Source organism: Eptatretus burgeri, chromosome 14 (genome assembly GCF_056783735.1).
Source record: "Eptatretus burgeri isolate ZD-2024b chromosome 14, Ebu_testis_v1, whole genome shotgun sequence".
NCBI lineage: Eukaryota > Metazoa > Chordata > Myxini > Myxiniformes > Myxinidae > Eptatretus > Eptatretus burgeri.
The window spans coordinates 45,282,331-45,305,251 of NC_140974.1; the positions used below are offsets into that span (position 1 = coordinate 45,282,331).

Genomic DNA, 22,921 nt, shown 5'->3' on the forward strand with positions numbered 1-22,921 from the left:
GAAGGCAGTTGTTGTTGAACGTTTTAATCGTACCTTAAAAGAGAGACTATATAAAAAATTCACACAACTCGGTTCACAACAATGGTCATCTTTTATTCAAGATATTGTGGATAAGTACAATGACACGATTCACACGTCAACAAATATGAAGCCATCAGAAACATTTACAAAATTAAAATATGAAAAAGAGATTAATGTCAGAAAACCTAAGTTCAAAGTTGGTGATATCGTAAGAATATATAGGTGGAAATCTCATTTTGAAAAAGGTTATACGAAAAGATGGACCAACGAGCTTTTTAAAATTGTTGATGTAATAGATACGGTTCCTTGGACTTATAAGATATATGATTTGGAAGGGGAAGAGATTTTAGGTTCATTTTATTCACAGGAATTACAAAAGACAAAGATAAATTGAAATTTTTTGACTCCGCCCCTTTTTGGCTCCACCCACACAAGCCCCCGCCCACACAAGCCCCGCCCACACAAATCCCACACAAACCCCACCACACACCCCCCCACAAGCTCCAATAAATTGAAATTTTTGACTCCGCCCCCTTTTGACTCTGCCCACACACGCCCCTCCCACCGAAGCCCCGCCCACACAAACCCCACACAAGCTCCACACAACCTCCACACAAAACTCCACACAAGCTCCACACACACAAACCCCACACAAGCTCCACCCATATTCATCATATTCACATAATTAGTGATTAGTTAATTAGTTCCCCACACACACAACATGTTTATTTAATTAAAAATTATCCACCCATCCACACAAGCTCCACTCATCCACCCATCCCCCATCTCTCCACCCATCCATTTATCCACATAAGCCTCATCCACATTCACCCCTCCCACACAAGCTCCACCCACATAAACCCCTGCCCATATAAACCCTGCCCACATAAACCCTCCCACATAAGCCCTGCCTACACAAGCTCCACACAAAAACTCCACACACATAAACCCCTCCCACACAAGCTCCACCCACATAAACCCCGCCCACACAAGCCCCACCCACACAAGCCCCACCCACACACACCCCGCCCACACAAGCCCCTCCCACACACACCCCACCCACACAAGCCCCCCACCGAAGCCCCGCCCACACAAGCCCCGCCCACACAAGCCCCACCCCCCCTCATCCCCCTGTGCGCCCTCACCTTTGACCCACCACCTCCCTCATCCCACCCCCACCCTTCCCCCACACACACATGGGGAGGGGAGGGATGGGATGAGGGGGTGATGGGTCATTGGGGAGCGCACCTACCCCCCCCCCTCCCCCCCAACCCCCCTTTGCATCTCTTTTATTCTTTTCTTGTAATTCAGAATCAAGTAATTGTAAACAAAACAAATATAATTTATTAATATTGAAAATATTAAATATTCATTTGCGAGAATGTACAATCTTTCCCAGCAATCTTCTTCAGATGCCTTGTGATTTCGAAACTCAGACACCATATTCTGTTTTGAAACAAAAAGTGGATAATAATTAGGTTCTATAAAGATAATTACATGGTAATATGAATAAGCCTCGTTGACCACTGAATTAACACACCAGGAGCCTGTCATCCTTTCAAGGTCAATAAAATGAATTCCAGTGTACTGACAAAACCACGTCCAAACTAATGATGCAACCAACATAAGGCGACATTCTAAAGAGAGAGTGATATTAATAATAATTCAGAAATATTTACCTCCAGAAAATCATGTGTTGTACGAGTGATATTAATAATAATTCAGAAATATTTACCTCCAGAAAATCATGTGTTGTACAAGATTGCTTCAACAGCTGATGTTGTGCGATAGTGCTGAAAAAAAAAAAAAATAAGTCAAGGGTATAGATGAAGAGACAGACAGGGAAAGCAACACACACACACACACATGCACACACACACACATACACACACACATAGACACACACACACGTGCCTCACCATTGGTTTAATTCATTCGAGATCAGAGACCAGTCATTATAAATCATTGGCCTCTTCAATAAGAGCAGAGAGAGGTAGGTAGAAAGACAGACAGAGAGAGAGGCACACACACGTGTCTCACCATTGGTTTAATTCCTTCGAGATGAGAGGACGTGATAAGACTTCATGCCACTCATTGAAAATGTCTTTCAATTCTCTTCTAAAATCATTGATCTCTTCAATAAGAGTATTAATTTCATGAACCACGTCGTGATATGTGAACTCAATTTCTTCCAATGCCCTGTCAGGGAAAAATATATATATATATATCAGAATTATCATGATTTAATTAATAATCATTTGCTTCATCGTTCAAAGAGAAAAGCATACACAAACTTACCAACTCTGTAGTGGGCTGTTGGCTTCATCGGAAGAAATATCGTCCATGCCTCAGTTGTAAAAATGAAATCCCGTCTGGCAGAAACTTTGTCTGGCGAACCGCTTATAAAGCAACGATGAGGAAATTGCTTAATCATTGGGTGTGGGCACAGGAAATGACAAGCTTCTCTTAATGATCTCATCTGGCCACCGCCCGAGTTGCAAATCGTTTTTGGACATAAACCACGCCATAAAAGTTTTGATTCAAATGTTTTCAGTTCGTGTTCTGAGATAAAATATAAACACGAGACCTTGTCTCACAGAATAGTTCCTATTTTTTCACAGCATGACAGTCCAAAACCACTTCCTCATTCACACAGCACGGCCGTGTCAAAAAAACACTTCCTCATTTTCACGGCATGAACTGAAAACATTTGAATCAAAACTTTTATGGCGTGGTTTATGTCCAAAAACGATTTGCAACTCAGGAGGTGGTCAGATGAGATCATTAAGAGAAGTTTATCATTTCGTAATGGCACAAAAGGGGTATCTTAAAAAATATAAAGATTCAAATGTTTTGTTTTTCAATATTTTAGATGGGGATTATTGTGCAAAGAAAATTAAACTATTGAAGGAATTTGAGAATGAACAAATGTTTATAGGTTCAATGAGTGAGCTAAACAATATGCATTGGTTATTTGATAAAGAGTGTCCCGGGGCTTAGACGTTTCAGATATTTCTTTCGAATCACCTTTAACAAATCTTTATCTTGTTGTATGGGCTATTTGAATAGAGAGCCCCTAGGTTAAAAGGGGAAATAAAAAAATGACCGTTTTTACAGCCATTTTTCCCTGCTGTGCAGGGGTTTGGCTTTTTCTTGAGGCAATGTTTTATGGCCGGATGCCCTTCCTGACACCAACCCTGGTCGCCTCTTACGACACACAGGGATATGGTACACCTATTCTAACCGGGGCATACACCGGGACCAGTACACTGGCACTCATTTCGCCGACCTCGGAAGGATGGCAGGCTGAGTCACCCCCTGGTGTTAATTCAGCAGCCAACGGGATTTGAACTCAGGACCCTGGGATCCCAAGCCGCCACCCTAACAACTAAGCCAACACCAGGCTCCAGGTTAAAAGGGGAGACAAATAAATATACCTTGGGCTAAAAAGGGGATTTATTTTTCAGGGGAAAAAAAAAGAAAAATTTCATGGCTGAAAATCCCCCATTCATTTACATGGGGAAAAGTGAGCCAGAACCAGTATTCTTTCCCTACTTATATATATATATACATACATATATATATATACATATACATATACATATATATATATATATATATATATATATATATATATACATATACATATACATATACATATACATATATATATATATATATATATATATATATATATATATATATACATATACATATATATATATATATATATATATATATATATATATATATATATACATATATATATATATATATATATATATGTATATATATATACATACATATACAAATATATAAATAAATGTATATATATATATATATATACATACATATATATATATATATATATATATATATATATATATATATATATACATACACGCACATACATACAAACTGGAATGTTTTGGGTTTTGGGGTTGACACTTCCCCTGTGGCATTTACAATTTTTTTTTTTAAATGATGAAGTTCATTTAGGCCAGTAACAAATTTCAGTCAATGCAGATGTGTTTGTCATATTTGAGCCATCACCTGCAGAGGCATGTGTAATGGAATAACTATGAGCATCAAAATTCTCAGCCACAAAGAATGTGTTTGGTCTTGCACCTTCTGCAGTTTCCGTGCTTCGTCACCCCCCCCTCCCCACCCCCCACAAGCTTCTGCAGGGTGCATGTAGTTCATCATCTACCCCCTTCTGGTTTAAACTCCCAAAATCCAGAATCACTGCTCTTCTTAACGAGTGCACGACCAAAAAAAACCAGATAGAAACAAGGACAAGTCAAACCAAGCATCATTTTGAAAGGGACATTCCAAGTTAAATTGTTGAATGTTTCTGTGCACTTCCAACCGGAATGAAAGTTTTTCAGAAAGTCTGATTCCCATCCGTTTTGGCTTGCACAAAATTGATCCTCAGTTTGATTAAAAACAGGCAAACCTTTCTTTTCTTGCCCAACCACACTACCTCACCTGTCTTTTCATGATTGCAAAGAAAGAGAGAACCAGTGGGTGCCATTTCCCTTGGATCCTCTTTTTAAGAGGTTGGAACTTTGATGGCGAGATAGTCAATTATGACCTGAAAGAGGAGAAAAAACAGATTAGTACAAAGGATTCTAAAAGGGGAAATCCATGTGGTCAGGTCCTCAACTTCTTCTTTTTCATGTATTTCTTGGTAACCATGACATTTAAGGGCTGTTGACACACCTTTTGGTTTAACTCACATTGCGAAAGATCATCCATAACAAAAAGGAGATGTGTGTGTGTTTTTATGTTAGGAATTTGGAATTTATTCAGTGTGCCTGCGATATCTCACCCACTCTTCATGAAGGACACTGTGTGATCTTTAATGTCCACCGACGAATGCTGGCAGATGGGACGCCAATAATGGATGGAGGCCCTCAATGTCATGAGAGCAGGGCTGTCACTCTGGACATATCTCAAGCATTTGACACAGTGTAGGACTCCTCCTTTTCTCCAAACTCTCTTCCTACTGCATCCAAGGCAACTTCCTCTCATGGCTGACTGCCTTTCTTCACCTTCGTAGTCAGCATGCCGGTCTCAATGGGATCCTCTCATCTCCTCTCCCCGTCGAGCCTGGAGTGCCCCCTAAGGCAGTGTCTTGGTCGCAGTCCTGTTCCTTATCTTCATTGTCGATCTTTCTGATATTCTGGAAAATCCGAACGATCCCCTTGTTGATCACTACACCTCTGTCATTGCATCTCCAATCCTTATGATAGGCAGGTGGTAGCCTCTTCTCTGCAGACCTTGATTGACTCAGGAACAGATCCAACACTTGGAATATCTCTTTCAACACTGACAAATCTTACGCACCGACTCCGTCTCTTCAAAAAGATCGCCTGGCAAACCCTCCCATCTACTTCCTTAACGAAACTCTTGGAAATTCAGCCACTCAAACCTTTGAGTTCACCATGTACCATGGTATTTTTTATGGCAAACCATATGTCCAAATTCATCTCAAAAGCAAGTCGCTTGCTCGGCACCTTCCCTTGTCAAAAGTCCTTACTTGGCTTCCAAGGCCTTCATCCACAGCTTGATTCTGTAAAAATAAGGGACCTCCAAATAATTGGAATTCCCCACGATGAAGCTGAGCATCTTAAACAGGACGGTGGCCTCTGACTTCCACCACCTCCTTTCTGGACTTGCACCGACTGCTCCCCCACCACGTTTCTGCGAGGTGCACGCAGTCCACTCGTAACTCACTTCGGTGAAACTCAAATAAGACAGGCTCACTGCCCACCTCCACTCATTCGTTTCTCTTTTCTCTTACCTCTTGAACCAACTTTCTCAGTCTGTCCAATCTCATTATTCCCTCCAGGGCTTTAATATGGCCACTCACCACCACCAGTTTTTCCCTTCCTCTTTTGCTGTGTTTGAATCTGCATTGAGCTTGTTCATCCTCTGTGTGCCTCCTACCCCTTTGATTGCATTCTTCATCATGCCCATTCTGCTTCCAAGTGAATTTTATGAGGTGCTGTGCAGAAGGTGTTCGGTAAGCTTATTGCTTGCAGAATCACAATGGTTGGTAGAGTCGCTAACTGGATTGAAAAGTGGCTTAGTCATAATAACTAAAGTGTGGCTGTGAGTGGAAGAATGTCTGGCTGGGAAGTTTCAAGCAGTTTGGTATTTCAGTGATCAGTACGAGGACCGTTCCATTTATTATAGTTCACATCAATGATTTAGACATTGAGATTAGCAATAGGCTTTGCAAGTTTGCAGATGACACAAAGCTTTGAGGTTTGCTAGATAGCACAGAGGTAGGGAGGGATGGTGAAAGGGGGATCAGATTTAGGAGATACTTCAAAGATTTAAACCATGGTGATGTCTGTGTGCATGCCCCACTATTGTCCTTCCCATCCCTCCCCGACCCCACCATTCGCTATCCCAAGTGAAATTCGTCGAGTGCAGACAACAGGAATGATGAGCTAAATAGCATCCTGTATCTAATTTTCTTGTGTATATCCCCTTTCCCCTCTCCCTTTCCCCTTCTCCCTTGCCTCCTCTCCCTTCACCCCCTCCCCTCCCTTTCCTCTATCCTCATCTTCATTTCTACTTTCTCCTTTCTACTTCCCCCTTTCCCCCTTTTTCCTTCTCACTTTCTCTACTCCCCTTTCCCTACCTTATCTTTCCATACCCCCTTACCCTACCCCCAATTTCCCTTACCCTACCCCCTCTCCCCTTTCCCCTCATTGAGAAAACAACATTGGAGTATGAATCACCATGATGACAGAGAGTGCATCCCTTGCAATGCAGGTGTGTGTGTTCGTCTACTCCGACCTGCTGCTGCTGGCACAGGAGAGTGAGCGTGGAGAATATTGCGTCTTACGAGACCCCCTCTATCTGCAGTGGTTACGAATTGGAGGCTCAAACAGTCACGGTGAGAAACAGGCACGTCCTGCTCTTTCCCATTACCTGGAGGATCCTCACATTTATACCAATGAGGAATAAAAAACAATTTGCCGGTTTCAATTTGGTGTCTATGCTTTCCGATTCCTCTTTTATTTCTGTTTTCTTTTTTGGGGGGAGGAGGGGGTTTCGACTGGAATCCGTAATCTGGTTTCATTTTGACGTTGCCACCTTGATTTCTTATCTTATTATTTCTAATTCCTCATTTCAGCGAAGCCGTGTATATTTGACCTGCATTATTGCTTCTGAGGTTTTAAGCTATTTTCTTGGTCCGAGTTAGTTTTATCTTTTCATGTTGTATTCGGTGAAGACGGAAGACTCATTCTGCTGGATTGAGACTTGGACTCAGGAAGTAAGGACTTTTTTCATCAAATGTTCATCTTGATGCTTCGTGGGAATTTCCTCGCATGTTTTTGTTCACTTGAAGCTGGAAAGTGTAATTTACACATAAATCGCTACTTTTCTTCTTCCCACTTCCCTGAAATCCAGAGATCAGATCTTTATTACCTCTGTCACCAAAGGTAGATGGAGGTTATGTTTTCACTCTTGTCTCTGTTGGGTCGCCAAAATAGGTGACCCTTATTGTCAGTAATTCTGTTTGTTTGTTTGTTTGTTTGTCATCAGCATAATTGGTAGTAAACGTGGGCAGATTTTGACCAAACTCGGGTGGTAGGAACATCTTATGACCTTGTGCTTTGGAAATTGTGATGGTTGCTAGGGACGCTTTGGTTCCCTAGCAACAACCAAAAAACCTTCAAAATCGGTACCGTTCACGCGAAATCAATTCCGAAAGCCATTATCCCACGTAGGGTTATGAAATTTGGCAGTAATTATCTACAGGTGATGCTCTATCAAATATATTCCGGTTTTTGTGATATATGGAATACTTTACCCGCAGCACCCCCTACAATTAGGGTAAGTGCAAAAATTGGCGAAAATTGAAGGCCCCCTAGCGACCGGGTGAGTGCATCGATACGAATGAAACTTTGCAGGTTCATGGTACTCAATGAGTACTACAACTGTTCCTCAGGACATATTGACCGATTTCGCTTCAGTCAGGGGTCAAAGGTCAATTAGTGCAAAAATCGATGATATGCGAGAGCTGGAGGTGCCTTCGCGCCAAATGGTACTCCTCCTAGGGTTATGGTCGGATGGTCATTAAAATTCACACTAATCGTCTGGAATACATTGTGCACAAACGATCGAGCCAGATTTTCGATTTAGATCTTTGTTCATCCACAGCACCCCCTCGAACTTTGGGGATTTCTGATTTCAAACCGCATTTTCGGTACTTTTCATTCAAATGGATACCGAGTAGTTGTCAGTAGATGGAACTGGATGAGATTTGATATGCATAATCTTCAGGTGATTCCCTATCCGTTATATGACATCCATTTTGCTCTATATCTTATAGTTTCCATGCTCGGCAACCCATCGCCGCCTACCGGCTTGTCTGTTTCATTGTCTGTGAGCAGGATATCTCAAAAGGTTATGGACGGATTCAGACGAAACTTGGTGGACACGGTGGGTGTGTGACAAGGATGAATCGATTCGATTTTGGTGAAGATCTGAATCGGGATCCGGATACAAATATTTTTTGGATTTTTAAGTGATTCTTCACCATTTAGAGATGGGGCCAAAAATGATACCTGAGTATGTGGCATTATATTTCAAAAAGTTGTGGACGAGTTATAACAAAACTTGGTGGATGAGTTGGTAAGTTGACAAGAACAAGCCGAATAGATTTTGCTTCAGATCCGGATCCAAATCCGGTCTATCAGTGGGATACAAAACATGAAATGTTCAGCCTGGCGGAGGTATGCGCTCTACCTAGTGCCGTTCTAGTTGTATACATGATATTCCACACTTTGCGTGATTCCAACAATCAAGTTCTGTACTCTCTTTTTTAATGTTTTTTAAATATCTCTTTTCCCTCTTTTCCCTCTTTCCTTCTCTGTCTCTCTCTCCTCCCCTTTGCCCTCCCCCACAGAATCACAAACAAGTCCCTCACTGAGTATTGCTTACCAGTGTGAGGTGAGTTTTAATATTTCTTCTCAAGGTGGCTTACACCAAAGTAATGCATTAATTATACACAATAATAAAATGTTGAAGTTTTCTGATGTAATGTCAAAATTCGTGCTCACTTTGCACATCCACTAGCATTATATGTGGTATCCTCTGCGCTCTCTGTAACATACTCAACATCGTGAGACAGGTTGAAGACTTTGGGTTCGTTTCCATACTAAATGTGAAAATAATAGCTCGACACCTCGATTCTCCCAGCCATTCCACGTAGCATAGGACTGGGATTTATAAACCTCATGACACTGCGGATAGCCGAAGCGAAAAAGAACAAAAGTGTGTTTTCGAACTCAGCACATCAACACCCAATGGGAGTAATGAATGTTTTTTTTAATTTTCATAATTGTCTTAATCCAATAAACATATTTTTGTGTATACATAGTCGAGGCTCATGGAAGAGCGAGAACACTGAATGGATCAGGACATGACAAGACAAAAAGAACAGGAGAGAGAGAGGGGGGTGGGGGAGAACACCAACCAGGCAGGGTTGAAGGCCAAAGTAGAGGGAGACTTGCACAAACATTGGGTGGTGTGGGGAGGAATGGGGGGCAGGAAAGGATGCAAGAAGTGGACAAGATGGATACAGGGGAAAATTCTCTGGAGGGAAAAACTGGAAATTTGGAAGGATGGGGTGGGTTTCATTTGAGTTTGAAAGGTCATGCTTTTGGATTGGGGACGACCTGAGTTGGTGATAAACCGCTCGCTGCCTTGAGCACCATGAAGGTACAATGCGATTGAAGAGAATGTGGAAATCGCTTCCACAGGTGAGGAAAACGAGGAACAAATGAGTGAAGGTGAGCAGTGATCCTGGATTTAGGTAGTTTCACCAGAAGGGGGTTGATAGTGGACCGTGTGCGCCCTGTAGAAACCTGGGGTTGGGACAAAGCATGAAAGAGCAGAGGATGCAAAACCAGAAAGGAGGAGGTGGAATACAGAGAGACCACTGACCTGTCTGTGATGGTGAAGTGATAGGCCCATAGACTCAGCTTCATCATGGCAGATTCCAATGACCTTGGAGGTCTTGGTTTCCACGGCATCAAGCTGAGCAAGAGGTGAGGCAGGGGAGCCAGCCCAGAGGGGAGAGCAGTACTCCATCAAGCTGCAGATGAAGGCATTGTAGGTGGCTCGGAGTTCAGGTTTTTTCAAGGAAGGACTTTGTACGATGGAGGATGCCCAGATGGAGGACTGGCTTTGGAGGCCGACTTTGAAATGTGGTTTACCCAAGAATGATAATGGCTGATCGTGAGGCCCAGGAGTTTTAGTTACTGAACTTCCTCAAGAGGATTGTTAAGAAGGTAGATGGGTTGGGGGGAGGGGCGTTGTCAGGGTTGAAAGACGTGTTCCCAGTTTTTGACCAGTTTGTGATTTTGTCAAGGTCTGAAGAAAGGGAAGAGAGTGCAGCCTGCCTGTCTGAAGGATGAATGATGTCATCGGAGAGGGTGGAGCCATCAGCAAATCGATAAAGAGGATTTTCCAGATAGTCAGAGGGATCGTTGATGAGGATTAAGAAAATGACTAGACCGAGAACACTCCAGCCTTAACAGCCTTAACGAGAGTAGAGGAAGTCAGTAAGCCACATGTTGAGTTGGCCTTGTATGCCATAGGCAGCAGTTTAGAGAGTAAGACAGGATTAGAGATTGTATCAAGAGCACAGGATATGTCCAGAGAGACGGCCCTGATCTCATGTTTGACATTGAGGGCCTCCATCCATTGCTGGGTGAGTCGAAGCAGCATGTCCAAGGTAGGGTGACCAGTTCTCAATCTGAATTGTTGATCTGAGCTGAGAAAAGGAATGATTTCATATGAACTGCAATGATGGATTCCATATCCTTGCTGATGATTGCATGTAAGCTCAGGTCTGTATTTAAGGGGAACTGTTTTTGCACATTTTATGTAATGCAGTGATAATTAATCTTCCATCTGCTTTCTTGTAATGCAAGAAGATGGAAGATTACTTTGAACAAATGACAGGGTTAAAAAGGGCAGAGATAGGATGTGCAGGAGCAGCAGAGCAGGTTTTTTTTTTAGGACACATGAGCTGATGCCACACGGTCCATTTGGAGAGTCAGGGTCGAGGGTTGAAAGATTTTTTTTATTTTGAGTTTATTTTTCTCTTTTCTTTTCTTTCCTTCTCCCTCTCTTGGTCTTATCCTTCCACTTCTCATCACATTTACCTAACAGCCATTACTATGTTCTCTTTCCTTCTGTTATCATAATCCCATAATCCTCTGAAACTTTTGTGGTTTTTCACCCATGATTTTTAGTCGCAGGTCTACAAGAGTTCCATGCGGTTGTTGCTGTTGTTGTTGTGGTTCTTGTTGGAGGTCGATTTTTGAACCGTGTATCCATTGGTTGAACAGCTGCCACGTGTATCCACCCACATTTGTTGCTCGACACCACCCGCCATGGCACCCAGACAAAACAATGTGGCTGCCATCTTGGTTTTCTCCCAAAAAAGGTGCCCCCCCTGATAAAATAACGTGGGCCTAAGACATCAGTCCTGTAGACCTCTGCTGATTATACACTGCCTGGGTTTGTTGCGTCAGATTTCCTTTGGCTTTGTTTGGGTCGAGTGTTCCTCACGATGAGAGATCCAGAAAATCTAATCAATGTCGAATAAAAATTATTGGGAAGGTTTAATTAAGCCTTTTGGCACGCACGGCATTACGTAATTTTTGAACGGCCCCATATGAGGTCAGGTTCGATTTGTCAGGTCAGGTTCGATCTGTGACCTGCTACAGGTACCATGTAAACCTGTACTAACCTGTTCCATGGTCGGGTTGTCGGCGACTAAACCGTCTCCCCCACCAGGTTTTCTGGTGAGGAGGGTGTTTGGATATGGACACCCAGCAGGATTAAAAACAAAACCTGTCAAAGGGCGGAGGAGCTCCTTGTGAGCCAACGGCCATCCATATCTAGTGCCCAACTGTGTCTGCGGACGTCCTCCTGCAGTTGGGTTACTTCTTATTAGGAGGTTGGTGGCAGGATTTGCACTCCAGCCACCGTAAAACGCTTCATTCCGCAAAACGCAAAAACGCAAAAAAATCTGAAAACCCACTCCGTGGGAGTACCTCCTGTGCAGCTTCCCTTCGCAGGGCAGCTCACCGGATGATGGGATTGGGGCAAAGCCTTCGGGACCCCCAATCTTTGATAGGAGGGAAACCACGGGGTAACATCCCTGGGTCAGATTGCGGGAGAGTGTGTCGGAGTGGTGCTGAGGTGTCGTCCACCAGACGGCGGTCTCCTTGGGTTAACCTGAGGCGGTCCCTTCGGGTGGGTGCCTGGAATGTCCTATCCCTAAGAGAGGATGATCACCTGTCTCTGTTATCATCTGAGCTCAAGCGTTTGGACATCGGGATTGCAGCTCTCTCTGAGGTTCGGAGACCGGATTGCGGCGAGATAATGGTGGGTGGTTACACCTACTATTGGTCTGGTCGCTCTGATGGTTACCATACCCAAGGAGTTGCTGTAGCTGTGTCCAATAAGCTGACCCCAATGATAATTGAGGTAACACCGGTCAACGAGCGTATTATGAGATTAAGGATTCGTCACTCCTTAGGTGTCATTTCCCTGGTCTCTATTTATGCTCCGACTGAGGCGAGTGATCTTACCGTGAAGGACACATTCTACGCCACACTCGAGTCTGTGGTTGATCAGTGCCCCAGACGAGATACACTTCTAGTCTTGGGGGATTTCAATGCATCGACTGGAACTGATAGGGATGGTTATGAGGTGTGTGTTGGTCCCCATGGGTCAGGAACTATGAACCAGAATAGCACTAAGTTCCTTGACTTTGCAAGAAGTCATGGACTTAGGGTGGCTGGTTCATGGTTTCAGCGCCCGCAAGCTCATCGCTGGACTTGGTATTCCAACGCTGGCGGTGTGGCAAAGGAGATTGACCATGTCCTCATTGACGGTCGTTGGAGGATGATCCAGAACTGCAGGGTCTACCGGAGTGCTCAGTTCCTCAATACTGACCACAGGCTTGTTGTAGCAACTCTAAAGCTGCACCTTAAATCCTGGAGAATGGTACCATCCCAGCCTAGGCTGGATGTTGCCAAGCTCAGGGATGAGAGAGTAGCTGAGGAGTTTGCGAACAGGCTGAGTGGACACTTGGGGGGTCTGGGTGCTTTGGGGGGTCCTGAAGAGTTGTGGAGCACCTTCAAGACCACCGTCCTTGATGTTGCCGGTGGATGCCTTGGAGTTCACCGCAGGGCAAAGAAGAATTTTGTCTCTCAAGGGACACTGGATACCATTGACCAGAGTCGCAGGGCCAGGCTGAATGGCAGAGCTGAGCTGTTCAGGGAGCTGAGGCGTAAAACTGTACGTGCACTGAGGGTGGACAAGGAGGCCTATGTGCGAGGAATCTGTGAGGGGGTAGAGCATCACCTGTGGACAGGTGATTCTCGTCCCGCTTACAGGGGAATTCGTGCATTACGTTCATCCAAGCCCATCCCTCGGAGCACTGCAGTTCGAGCAGAGAGTGGTAGGCTCTTGACAGAGGAGTCTGAAGTGAAGGCCCGCTGGGCCGGTTACTTTGAGCGGTTGTACCAGGCTGATCCCCCAGCTGTCGAGTTGGACGTCAAGGGTGTTACAATCCCTGTTGCTGACCCTCGAATCAACTGTGGTCCACCATCGCTTGTGGAAACATGGGCTGCGGTGAACCAGTTGAAACGGGGCAAAGCTCCAGGGATCTGTGGCATCCATGCCGAACTTCTCAAGGCTGGTGGAAATGCTGCACTCGCGTCGTTGCATGCAGTTTTGTGCTCTGCCTGGAACACAGGCATCATCCCAACTGACTGGAAGAGGGGCCTTGTTGTCCCTCTCTGGAAAGGGAAGGGTGATCGCCAAGACTGCAACAACTACCGAGGGGTGACGCTGCTCTCAGTGCCGGGCAAGGTCTTTGCTCGGATAATTCTTGATAGGGTTCGCCACCATCTGCTTGAGCACCAGCGTCCAGAGCAGTCAGGCTTTACACCAAAGAGGTCAACGATTGACCGTATCCTTGCACTTCGTGTCCTCACCGAACGCAGACGAGAGTTTCGGCAGGGGCTGCTTGCAGCCTATGTTGATCTCTGTAAAGCGTTCGATTCAGTGAATCGGGATGTCCTCTGGAGGATTCTTGGTCTTCGTGGGGTGCCACCAAAACTGATCGATCTGATGTCTGAACTCTACTCTGGTACTGAGAGTGCTGTGAAGTGTGGTGGTACCATCTCTGACTTATTTCCAGTTGTTACTGGAGTTCGTCAGGGGTGTGTACTTGCCCCCACACTTTTCAGCACTTGTATGGACTGGATTTTTGGGAGGATGTCGGAGAGATCAAGTTGCGGTGCATCGTTTGGCAATGTCAAGATCTCGGACCTTGATTTTGCAGATGATGCAGTCATCTTTGCGGAGACTTTAGACATCCTCTTGGGGGCCCTCGAGGTGCTGAATGAGGAGTCGGAGCCGTTGGGATTACGGATTTCTTGGGTCAAAACAAAGATCCAGGCTTTCGGTGACATCTTGGATGCTGCTGTCCTGTCTGTGTCTGTTTGTGGTGAGGATGTTGAGGTCGTGGATAGATTCACTTACCTTGGCAGTGATATTCATGTCTCCGCAGGTTGTGAGCCGGAGGTCAATAGACGTCTGGGTCGGGCCTGGGGAGTCATGGATTCACTGGATCATGGGGTGTGGCGCTGCCGGTACCTGTGCGGGAGGACGAAAGTCCGAGTCTTCAGGTCCTTGGTACTTCCAGTCTTGCTCTATGGGTGCGAGACTTGGACTTTGACCAAGGATCTGAGACGGAGACTTAATTCCTTTGGTACCAGGTCTCTTCGGAGAATCCTTGGCTATCGCTGGTCGGATTTTGTGTCCAACGAGCGGTTGCTGAGAGAGACTCGGATGAGATTTGTTACCTGCATAGTCCGTGAGCGTCAGCTGCGGCTGTATGGACATGTGGCTCGTTTTCCTGACGCTGATCCTGCTCACCAGATTCTCTCAGCGAGGGAGTCTCATGAGTGGAGGAGGCCAGTGGGCCGACCACGTGCCTCATGGTTGCAGCAGGTTGACCATCATCTCAAGGAGATGGGGATGGGCCTGGCATCTGCCTGGGGGATGGCCAGACGGAGGCCCCTGGAGTACCGGCGGAAAGTGGACGCAGCGACGCGCTGTTCTGGCACATGCTCCCATACCTGACCTGACCCCATATGAGGGTTAAACAATCCATGACCATGTGATGAATCAGCTCGTTCTGATATAACCGTGGTGGATGCCCATATGGATGAGAGGTGTCGAGTTAATTTTTTAATTGAACATTAAATGTGTTTCCCAATCATCCTGTTCATCTTTTTTTGAGTGCTTCAAAGATGCGTTTCCCAATTGGCCCGTTAGCGGATTTTGTCGCAGGTTGTGACCACAGTGCGGTCATCCTTGTTAATCCATATTTGACCGAGTCATTTTGATGTTTAACCTTTGCCCCAGACTATGTAAACGCTCCTTCCCCTGACATTTGAGACTTGATGTTGAATCCAGTCCCTTTGATTTTTAACCCCTGAACTTTACCTGGTACCTTATAACCCTCCCTCTACCCACATAATTTTAATTTGCTCCGACGAAGGGGTTACGCTTGAAGCTTCAGCTGTGCCTTGTTTCTCATCGAGGTAAACGTACTCTTGTTAACTTTCAGTTGATAAAATCTCATGTTAAGAATATATTTTTTTCAGTGATTGTGCAATTCAAGCTAGTAAGTGATAAATATCAGGAAATACAAGTTCCAAGTTTAATTTTCCCACACCACATTCAGCCACTGGTGTGACCAATAGTTTTCTTGTTCCTTAAAACCAGGCCTTAATACGTCTCCATTAAGTTGGCAGGATCAGGCACAGCATTGGCAGTTCTTCGCTGCAGTTTGATACACGATAAGCAAGTTGTAACCTGGGGGTCTGCAGGAAATGGGTAACGTGTGCAAAATTGTTATTCATTTTACAAAGCACTTCAGGACAATGTTATTTCCCAACATCCTTTGTGAAAGAGTTTTGGTTTTGTTGCAAGACTTGTTTGATTTGTATCACATTGTTGGAAAGTCAAAACTAAACATAGCATTATATTGCATATGTGGCGACATTCTTTGGCATGATGATTTGTCTTGTTTATCACAAAACCTGTTATGGTGAAGCCATGGTCCCAAAATAGATCTCAAACTTGTGCAAAATGCCTTTTCTGAATATTACCTCCAAATTTCTTACTTTTGCCCCCACCTCTATCGCCAACAAACAAACAGTCAAATTGTGAAATAATACCAGTCGTACTTCCCCAGACAGACATAGGTATTAGGCAAGAACTAGCATTTGGTCGGCAGCGTCGGCACGCAATTGCACCAACACTGGACCGCTGGATATTCAATTCATCTGGTGTGATCTGTTGTGTGTTCTCGCTGTTCCAAAAGCTATTGTGATCCAAAAATACATCTGCCTTGACTTTGCATACAAAAATATTGCAAAGTTTGAATCCTCATATTTGGAATTTTTGTCGATGTTTCAAAGTTTCTGCCTAAACGTCACGGAATAAAATGTGACGGCCTTGTTCGCCTCACTCCCTTTCTGACTGCATGTGACGTGATTCTACGCAATGCTATCATTATGACATGGTAAAGGTTTTTGGATATGCAGTGTATTCTGTGAGTACTTCTTACATTTTAGGGGTACTGGTACCTGGTGGGTTTTCTTAGGTGTACAAGTTCCATGGATCGCATGGATCCACATGTCTGATGGATATTTTGGTGGAGGTGCATGAGAATGCGGTAAAAGTTCTGTGCTTGCAACGTGTACTGTCAGTAGATAGCGAGTTTTACAATTGCTCAGTGAGTTATGGTTGTACACGATAAGTTGAATTCATCCAATCGATTAAGTTCCTTTCATGCTTTACTGAGTATACAAATCAGTGTGAGGATTTTGCTTAAGATATTTTTGGATTTTAGGAAATAGGACTGATTTGGTGAATCAATTCATGATGATTTGTAACAATTTATATCAACCATACATTTCTAAAAGCTTTATAAACCCTGGTCAGATTCACCTTCAGCCTGACTGAACTCAGATCTTCTTAAATTTTGGAGGAGTTAGTCACACAGTTAATTGGTCTGTGAGAAACAATATGATGACTCTTATACAGTCATTCAACAAGTACTAACCTTCTCGTATCGTGTAGTTAAGTACACTTGATGTGGATTGATGGCATTGAAATCTGTTTAGATTGAGCTGTTGATTTAGCCCTTTATTTTATAACCTTGGCACAAAATAAGATTATACATGCTCTAATCAACCAAAATTATTTGTCACTACAGGAAGCAAATCAACAATTTGTAGTTTGTAGAAATGCTTTTTTTTCAGTTGTACAATTTTACAAATTGATACTCGGTTTTTAATAAATTGTTTAAGGGAAAGTGTCATTATTGACCGACTGAACGTGTATTTATATAACAAACTTTATACAGGGTTCGTCACAAAAATGTACCCAATTTTAATTGTTTATTAAATCTGCTACTTTAATGCAAGACCATATATTTAATTTTTATGATACAAAAAAAGGAACTCATAAAAATGACTATAACAAATGTTAGAAATGTCCTCCTCTAAGTTTTGCACACTTGGGGATATGTACGGCATCGTTTCTGACCACAGACTGGTGTTTCATGTGAGACTCTGGAAATAACCCTCGTTACAGCATCTTTGAGTTTAGGAATTTTCAGTGGATTATCGTTGAAAACACTTTCCTTTAAGTCAAAGTTGATCAACGTTTAAGTCAAAGTTTCCTTTCCTCAGAAAACACTTTCCTTTCCAATCCATCCCTCTCCACTTTGAAACAATACGACGTATAGTCTTCGAGGTTGGTGCATTACGTTTAAGGAATTGTCTTGTGAACACGTTGCCCTCTTGTCACTGATTCAGCTCTACATTCTTCTCGACAATGAAGACTCACTCCACTGTTAGTTGCACCATAGGTTACCTGCAAAAAAAATTCATGATAACAATAGAAATGTCAAAATACATTTGCAATGACCAATTTTAATGTTTACCCGATCTAATTCATTATATTTGACATTTCTACCCACAAGGAATTTTCAAACAAAATTTTCAAATCAGGTATATTTTTGTGACGCACCCTGTGCAAGAAACTTTGTATAAAGTAACCTTTGTGTTACCTTTCAGGCAGAAAATCTGGAGCTGAGTCTTGAGCTTCCATCACGAGTTCTGAGAGCAGAGTTCTGCAAGCTTGTGCAGGGGTTGGTGGCCCTGTGGGCATCTAAAGCAAAAAGCAGGCAGGGGAGCAGATGCTGGGCTGATTTCCAGGTGAGTTTTGCCATTCAAACTACAATGACTTCCCTGAGATTCATTTACGACTTACTAAGGCTTTGAATATCCCTGTAAGTGGTAACTGAACGAGTTCAGAGCTTGCCTTAATCGAGAAAGCATTAATTTGCCTTCTCAATGACAGTAGAACGGATGCTTTACTACTCATACCTGAGTCGGCAGCTTCAATGTCAGTGATGGTTTGAGTAGCTAAAAAGACTGCACAAGATATCAAAGAACTTCAGTTACCAAGTGCAATTTCATTATTATTTTTTTTTCCATGTGCAGTTTCAGGACAGCATTATCAATGCTCGTGCAGATACATGTGAAGCTTCTGTAAGGGCAAATGTGCACATTGATACTTTGAACAATAAAAATGAGCAAAGCATGTCTTTACATCTTGTACAACTATCAAGGTCCATGGAAGAGATGAGGTGGACAAATAACACCTGAGAGGTGGGGGACAAATGGATTTTAGAGGGACAGACAGACAAAGCTATATCTCTTTGAAAAGATGAGAGTTAGACATTTAATTTGATACAAGGTGATGATGAGCTGTGCCTTGAGAGACTCAAATAAGGAGAAAGACAAAGACATACATTAGAGGTTTATCCCCTTGGTGGGAGAAAAGAGGGGTGAAGGAGTACAGGCAGCAAGAAATTCTGGACCTTGGGACAGATGACAGAGATGCATGCAGAACCATGCCAGATGTGATGTGGCTAAATACTATAACACTACTAATCTGTCTGTGGTGTTAAGGCAGAAGGTGTTGTACCACAGAGTTTTCTGCTGAGGGGTTTGAATGTTAAGCATTTGAATCTCCAATGTCATTGGTTTGGATCTCCCACCCAGAATGGAGAGCATTAATCCATGACATGAATCTCTTGAATGCTGTGCAAAGATGAGTGATAGCTTAGAATGATTTAACCCTGCAGATAGTTATGGCACCTTCCTTTAGACGTCAGGTTTGATGCATGGTTCACACAATCAGAACAGGACTAATGGTGAGACCCAAGATCTTTAAATTTGGTTCCCAATCACATCTCAATCACATATAATGACAGGTACTGCTATTAATTCCCAATTCCTGATGGAACATCTTTTCTGACTAGGATTCAATTTTCTTGGACATTCTTTTAAAACTCCTTTTAAGTTATTTATCTGTAAATTTTTGGCTGTTCATGTATTCATCACTGTTGGGTTTCCATCTCCTCTCACCATAACTGGTGTGGTACATTTTTTTTTCTTCTGTTTATTCACAATAACATCACAATTTATAAGCTGCATCAGAAATCACCATTGTAAATATTATTTTGTTGTTGGTACAAAATTTATTGAAGGGAATGTTCAGAAGATACTGTTGACTAAAAATGTGATTTTTTGTTTTTTAAATGCAGGAAGCTATTGATGAACCACATCAAAATGAATGTAAATCACATCAGAAGCATTGTTTTACAATTAAATTTACATTCTGATGTGGTTCATCAATAGCCTCCTGCATTAAAAAAAAAAATACAAGAACAAGCTGTGATTGTCTGGTTGCCTTTCCTAATGACTGATGACAGAAACATCTGGATTTCTTATTTGATTTAGCAGCATTTTATTATGTTGGTATGTCCGGAAAATATTAATGTACCAAAAGTTAAAACCTCACACTACTGTTTTTTTCTTACCTCATCCTGTGGATAAATTTGACTTTAATCATAGTTCACCTAAGTTTCAGCAATCACGTACCGTAACAAGATATCTACGATCACAGAACAATCGCCAAAGGTAAGCCTCCCCTGGCTTACCCTTGGCGATCACCCGCGACTTACCCTTGGCCTGTGATCCAACGATGGCCATATTTTTTTGGGATCACCATATGACCTTGACCTTTCACATATGGATGGAGTGTAAATTAAAAAATGTGTCACCATGTATGATCTCTCCATAAAACTCAACATCATGAAAATCAGAGGGAAATTATTCAAGTTGTGATCAAAAAGGTGTTTTTTGTTTATTAGCTCACAATCCCCAAAAAAGTAGGTTAATGACACGTAACAAATATCAGGTACACTGTTATGATGCAAGAACATCTTGGAAGGCCAAGTGGTCTTTAAGATTCCGCGTTGGAAAAATTGAGCGTGACAAAAATGCTTTTTTTTTTCAGACTGCCATTTGACCTTGACATTTAACCCGGCAGGGTTTAATATAACTTAAGTGTAAATGCGCATTGCTCTCGGCTATCTTGAGAGAGTAATTTTTTCTGATCGGACCAACCTGAGTCAAGTTATGACGAAAAATGTTAAAATGTCTATAATTGGGTTATGATCTTTAAAATTAGGTCAAGGTTAAAAAAATTATGTCAGCCATGCATACTTTCTATTCACATTATTGACACAAAATTTCATTCTGATAGTTACAGCAAGCTCTGAGATACAGATGCAGATACAGACATTTGGAATACAGGAAGAAAAGAAGAAAAAAACTCGATGGTATTCATAGAATACTTAGCCTGCACAGTCTTGAGGCAAATTTATCAGTGGGAAGAGCGCTTTAACCTCAGCGTTGCCCAAGTAAAAAAAAATAATAATTAGTTATCGAATCAAACGTTGTACTTGTCGAATTATGACATCATAATGAAGGCACCGATGACATCATCATTAACATATCTTATTCCCCATTAGGAGTACATTACAATGAGCCATGTTTCAATTTTTTCCACAGAGTAGGTTCAGAGATATAGAGGGGCAAAGTTTTTCAGTTTTTCCAAGATGGCACCTGTACCACTTGACCTATGACATCATAATTATCATTATAAATTCCTACAGGAGGAGGCATTACCTATCGTCAAAATTTCGTGTCAATCGGACCACCAATTGTAGAGAATTTTTTTTCATATTGACTGGATCAAGCGTTGCACTTGTCAAATTATGACATCATAATGAAAGCACTGATGACATTATCATTAACATATCTTATTCCCCATATGGATTACTTGAGGTGCAAAGTAGTTGAGACAATGAACCATGTGTAAACTTTTTCCATGGAGTGGTTTCAGAGCTAGAGGTGCAAAGTTTTTCGGTTTTTCCAAGATGGCGCCTGTACCATATGACCTATGATGTCATAATTATGACAAAAAAATTCTTCAGGAGGAGGTGCACCTATTCAGAAAATTTTGTGTCAATCAGACTAAGGTTTGCTGAGAAAATGAATTTTAAAAATTCAGACATGGGCAAACACACGAATGCATGGCACACGTATGTGATCGATCACTTAACCCCGCTTTTCGCTTCACGAGTACAGGGCAAAAACAAACCTACATGGTGGTTTATTACGCCTAGAGGTCTAACAAACTCTGTGGTACCATTAAAAATTGGGGACACTAATTATAGAAACAAGCCCCACAACACCCTAACCCTCCCCCTCCTCCCCTTATCCTATAGGGGGAGGCTTAACAAGATAATTTGCATTACATCAACCTGATTTAAGGAAGATTTAAGGAAGTCTTGCTCATGAAGGCTTGTGTCTGTCTGAGTCAGCTACAGGTAGAACAAACCTATACCTATGATCACAAGGCAGCTTGCCACTCAACAAAGCAGATACTCATTGCCAGTGTTCACTTGAACAGCAAAAACATCTACTTTCTTTCCAACATTATACCTGGGGTCGACTATCAAAAATTGGGGCAGACTAAAAAAAAGGCTCCAGTCTCAAGATTAATGTTACTCAACTGTTAAACTAGAGTGGTTGGTTGCTCGAAGGGTAACTCTTAGATATCCAGGCTAACTACCCCCTAAATGTTGTCGTGTCCAGGCTGATTAACACCAACCTCGATGGATAGCCAAACGATTTACTTGAAAACAAATAGCCGAGATCCTTGGAAATTATGGCGTGTGCGGGACAGAAGGTGGCAGAGCACGTACCAGAACGGAGGTACATGCATTTATCCTTGAACCCACAAGGAATAGCCAAACACAAGTAAATTTAACAAATGAGGATTTATTGAACATAAATCAATGAGTAACAATGGAAATAAATCGATGCGTGATAATAAAAACGAAATCAAAGCGTGAGATAATGAAACATGAGTTAAACTAAAGCCTCATTTGAGACGTCTCCACTCGGTTACAAAAACAGACAAGGGGAAAGATAAGATAAAATAAAAATCCTCCATTTATTCTGGCACTTAGCTGTGTGTCCAGAGATAATCTTTTAGGAGCCTGGTGATCCTCAAAAGCACGTAGCCACCATGCGGGAAAATACACCCAAAATGGTGCCAAGTTACTCTCTGCGTGGGAAACTTATGCGAGATAATTAGTGTGGCGGTATTCAACGTCAGGACCCACAAACAGCCATCGTTTCTTCTCACGATCAAGATTGCCACACCACTCCCTCCAAGCTCCAGGTTCACACACACCAAAAGGTGTGCCGCCTTCTCCTCAATCACACAAGACGATTGCCGAGGCCCCGAGACGAGGCTAAGAGATGCGCTCTTCTTATTCTCTCTTCTCTTCAGAAATGTACAAACTTCGCAACCCAGCCGAGCAGTCAATGGCCAGCGT

At 42.7% G+C, this 22,921-nt stretch overlaps 1 protein-coding gene and 1 long non-coding RNA gene across 8 annotated transcripts in view; one reads left to right on the forward strand and one right to left on the reverse strand.

Annotated features, from left to right (window-relative positions):
* The window catches only part of RGS3 (regulator of G protein signaling 3), a 276,636-nt gene that overhangs the window by 166,058 nt on the left and 87,657 nt on the right, over positions 1-22,921 (forward strand). For all 7 annotated transcript variants that reach the window (XR_015051183.1, XM_085854602.1, XM_085854603.1 and 4 more), the window contains 3 exons: positions 6,811-6,934; positions 8,954-8,997; positions 18,234-18,374. Coding sequence is in view for 6 of the 7 variants with exons in the window: in XM_085854602.1 (XP_085710728.1) it covers positions 6,811-6,934; positions 8,954-8,997; positions 18,234-18,374 (309 nt within the window). In the remaining variant the exon portion in view is untranslated. The remainder of the gene's footprint in view (positions 1-6,810; positions 6,935-8,953; positions 8,998-18,233; positions 18,375-22,921) is intronic.
* LOC147013075 (uncharacterized) lies at positions 1,308-3,570 on the reverse strand. Its single transcript, XR_015050968.1, has 3 exons — positions 2,062-3,570; positions 1,757-1,814; positions 1,308-1,467 (listed from the first exon to the last, which is right to left on the reverse strand). It is a non-coding gene; the product is annotated as an uncharacterized LOC147013075 (long non-coding RNA).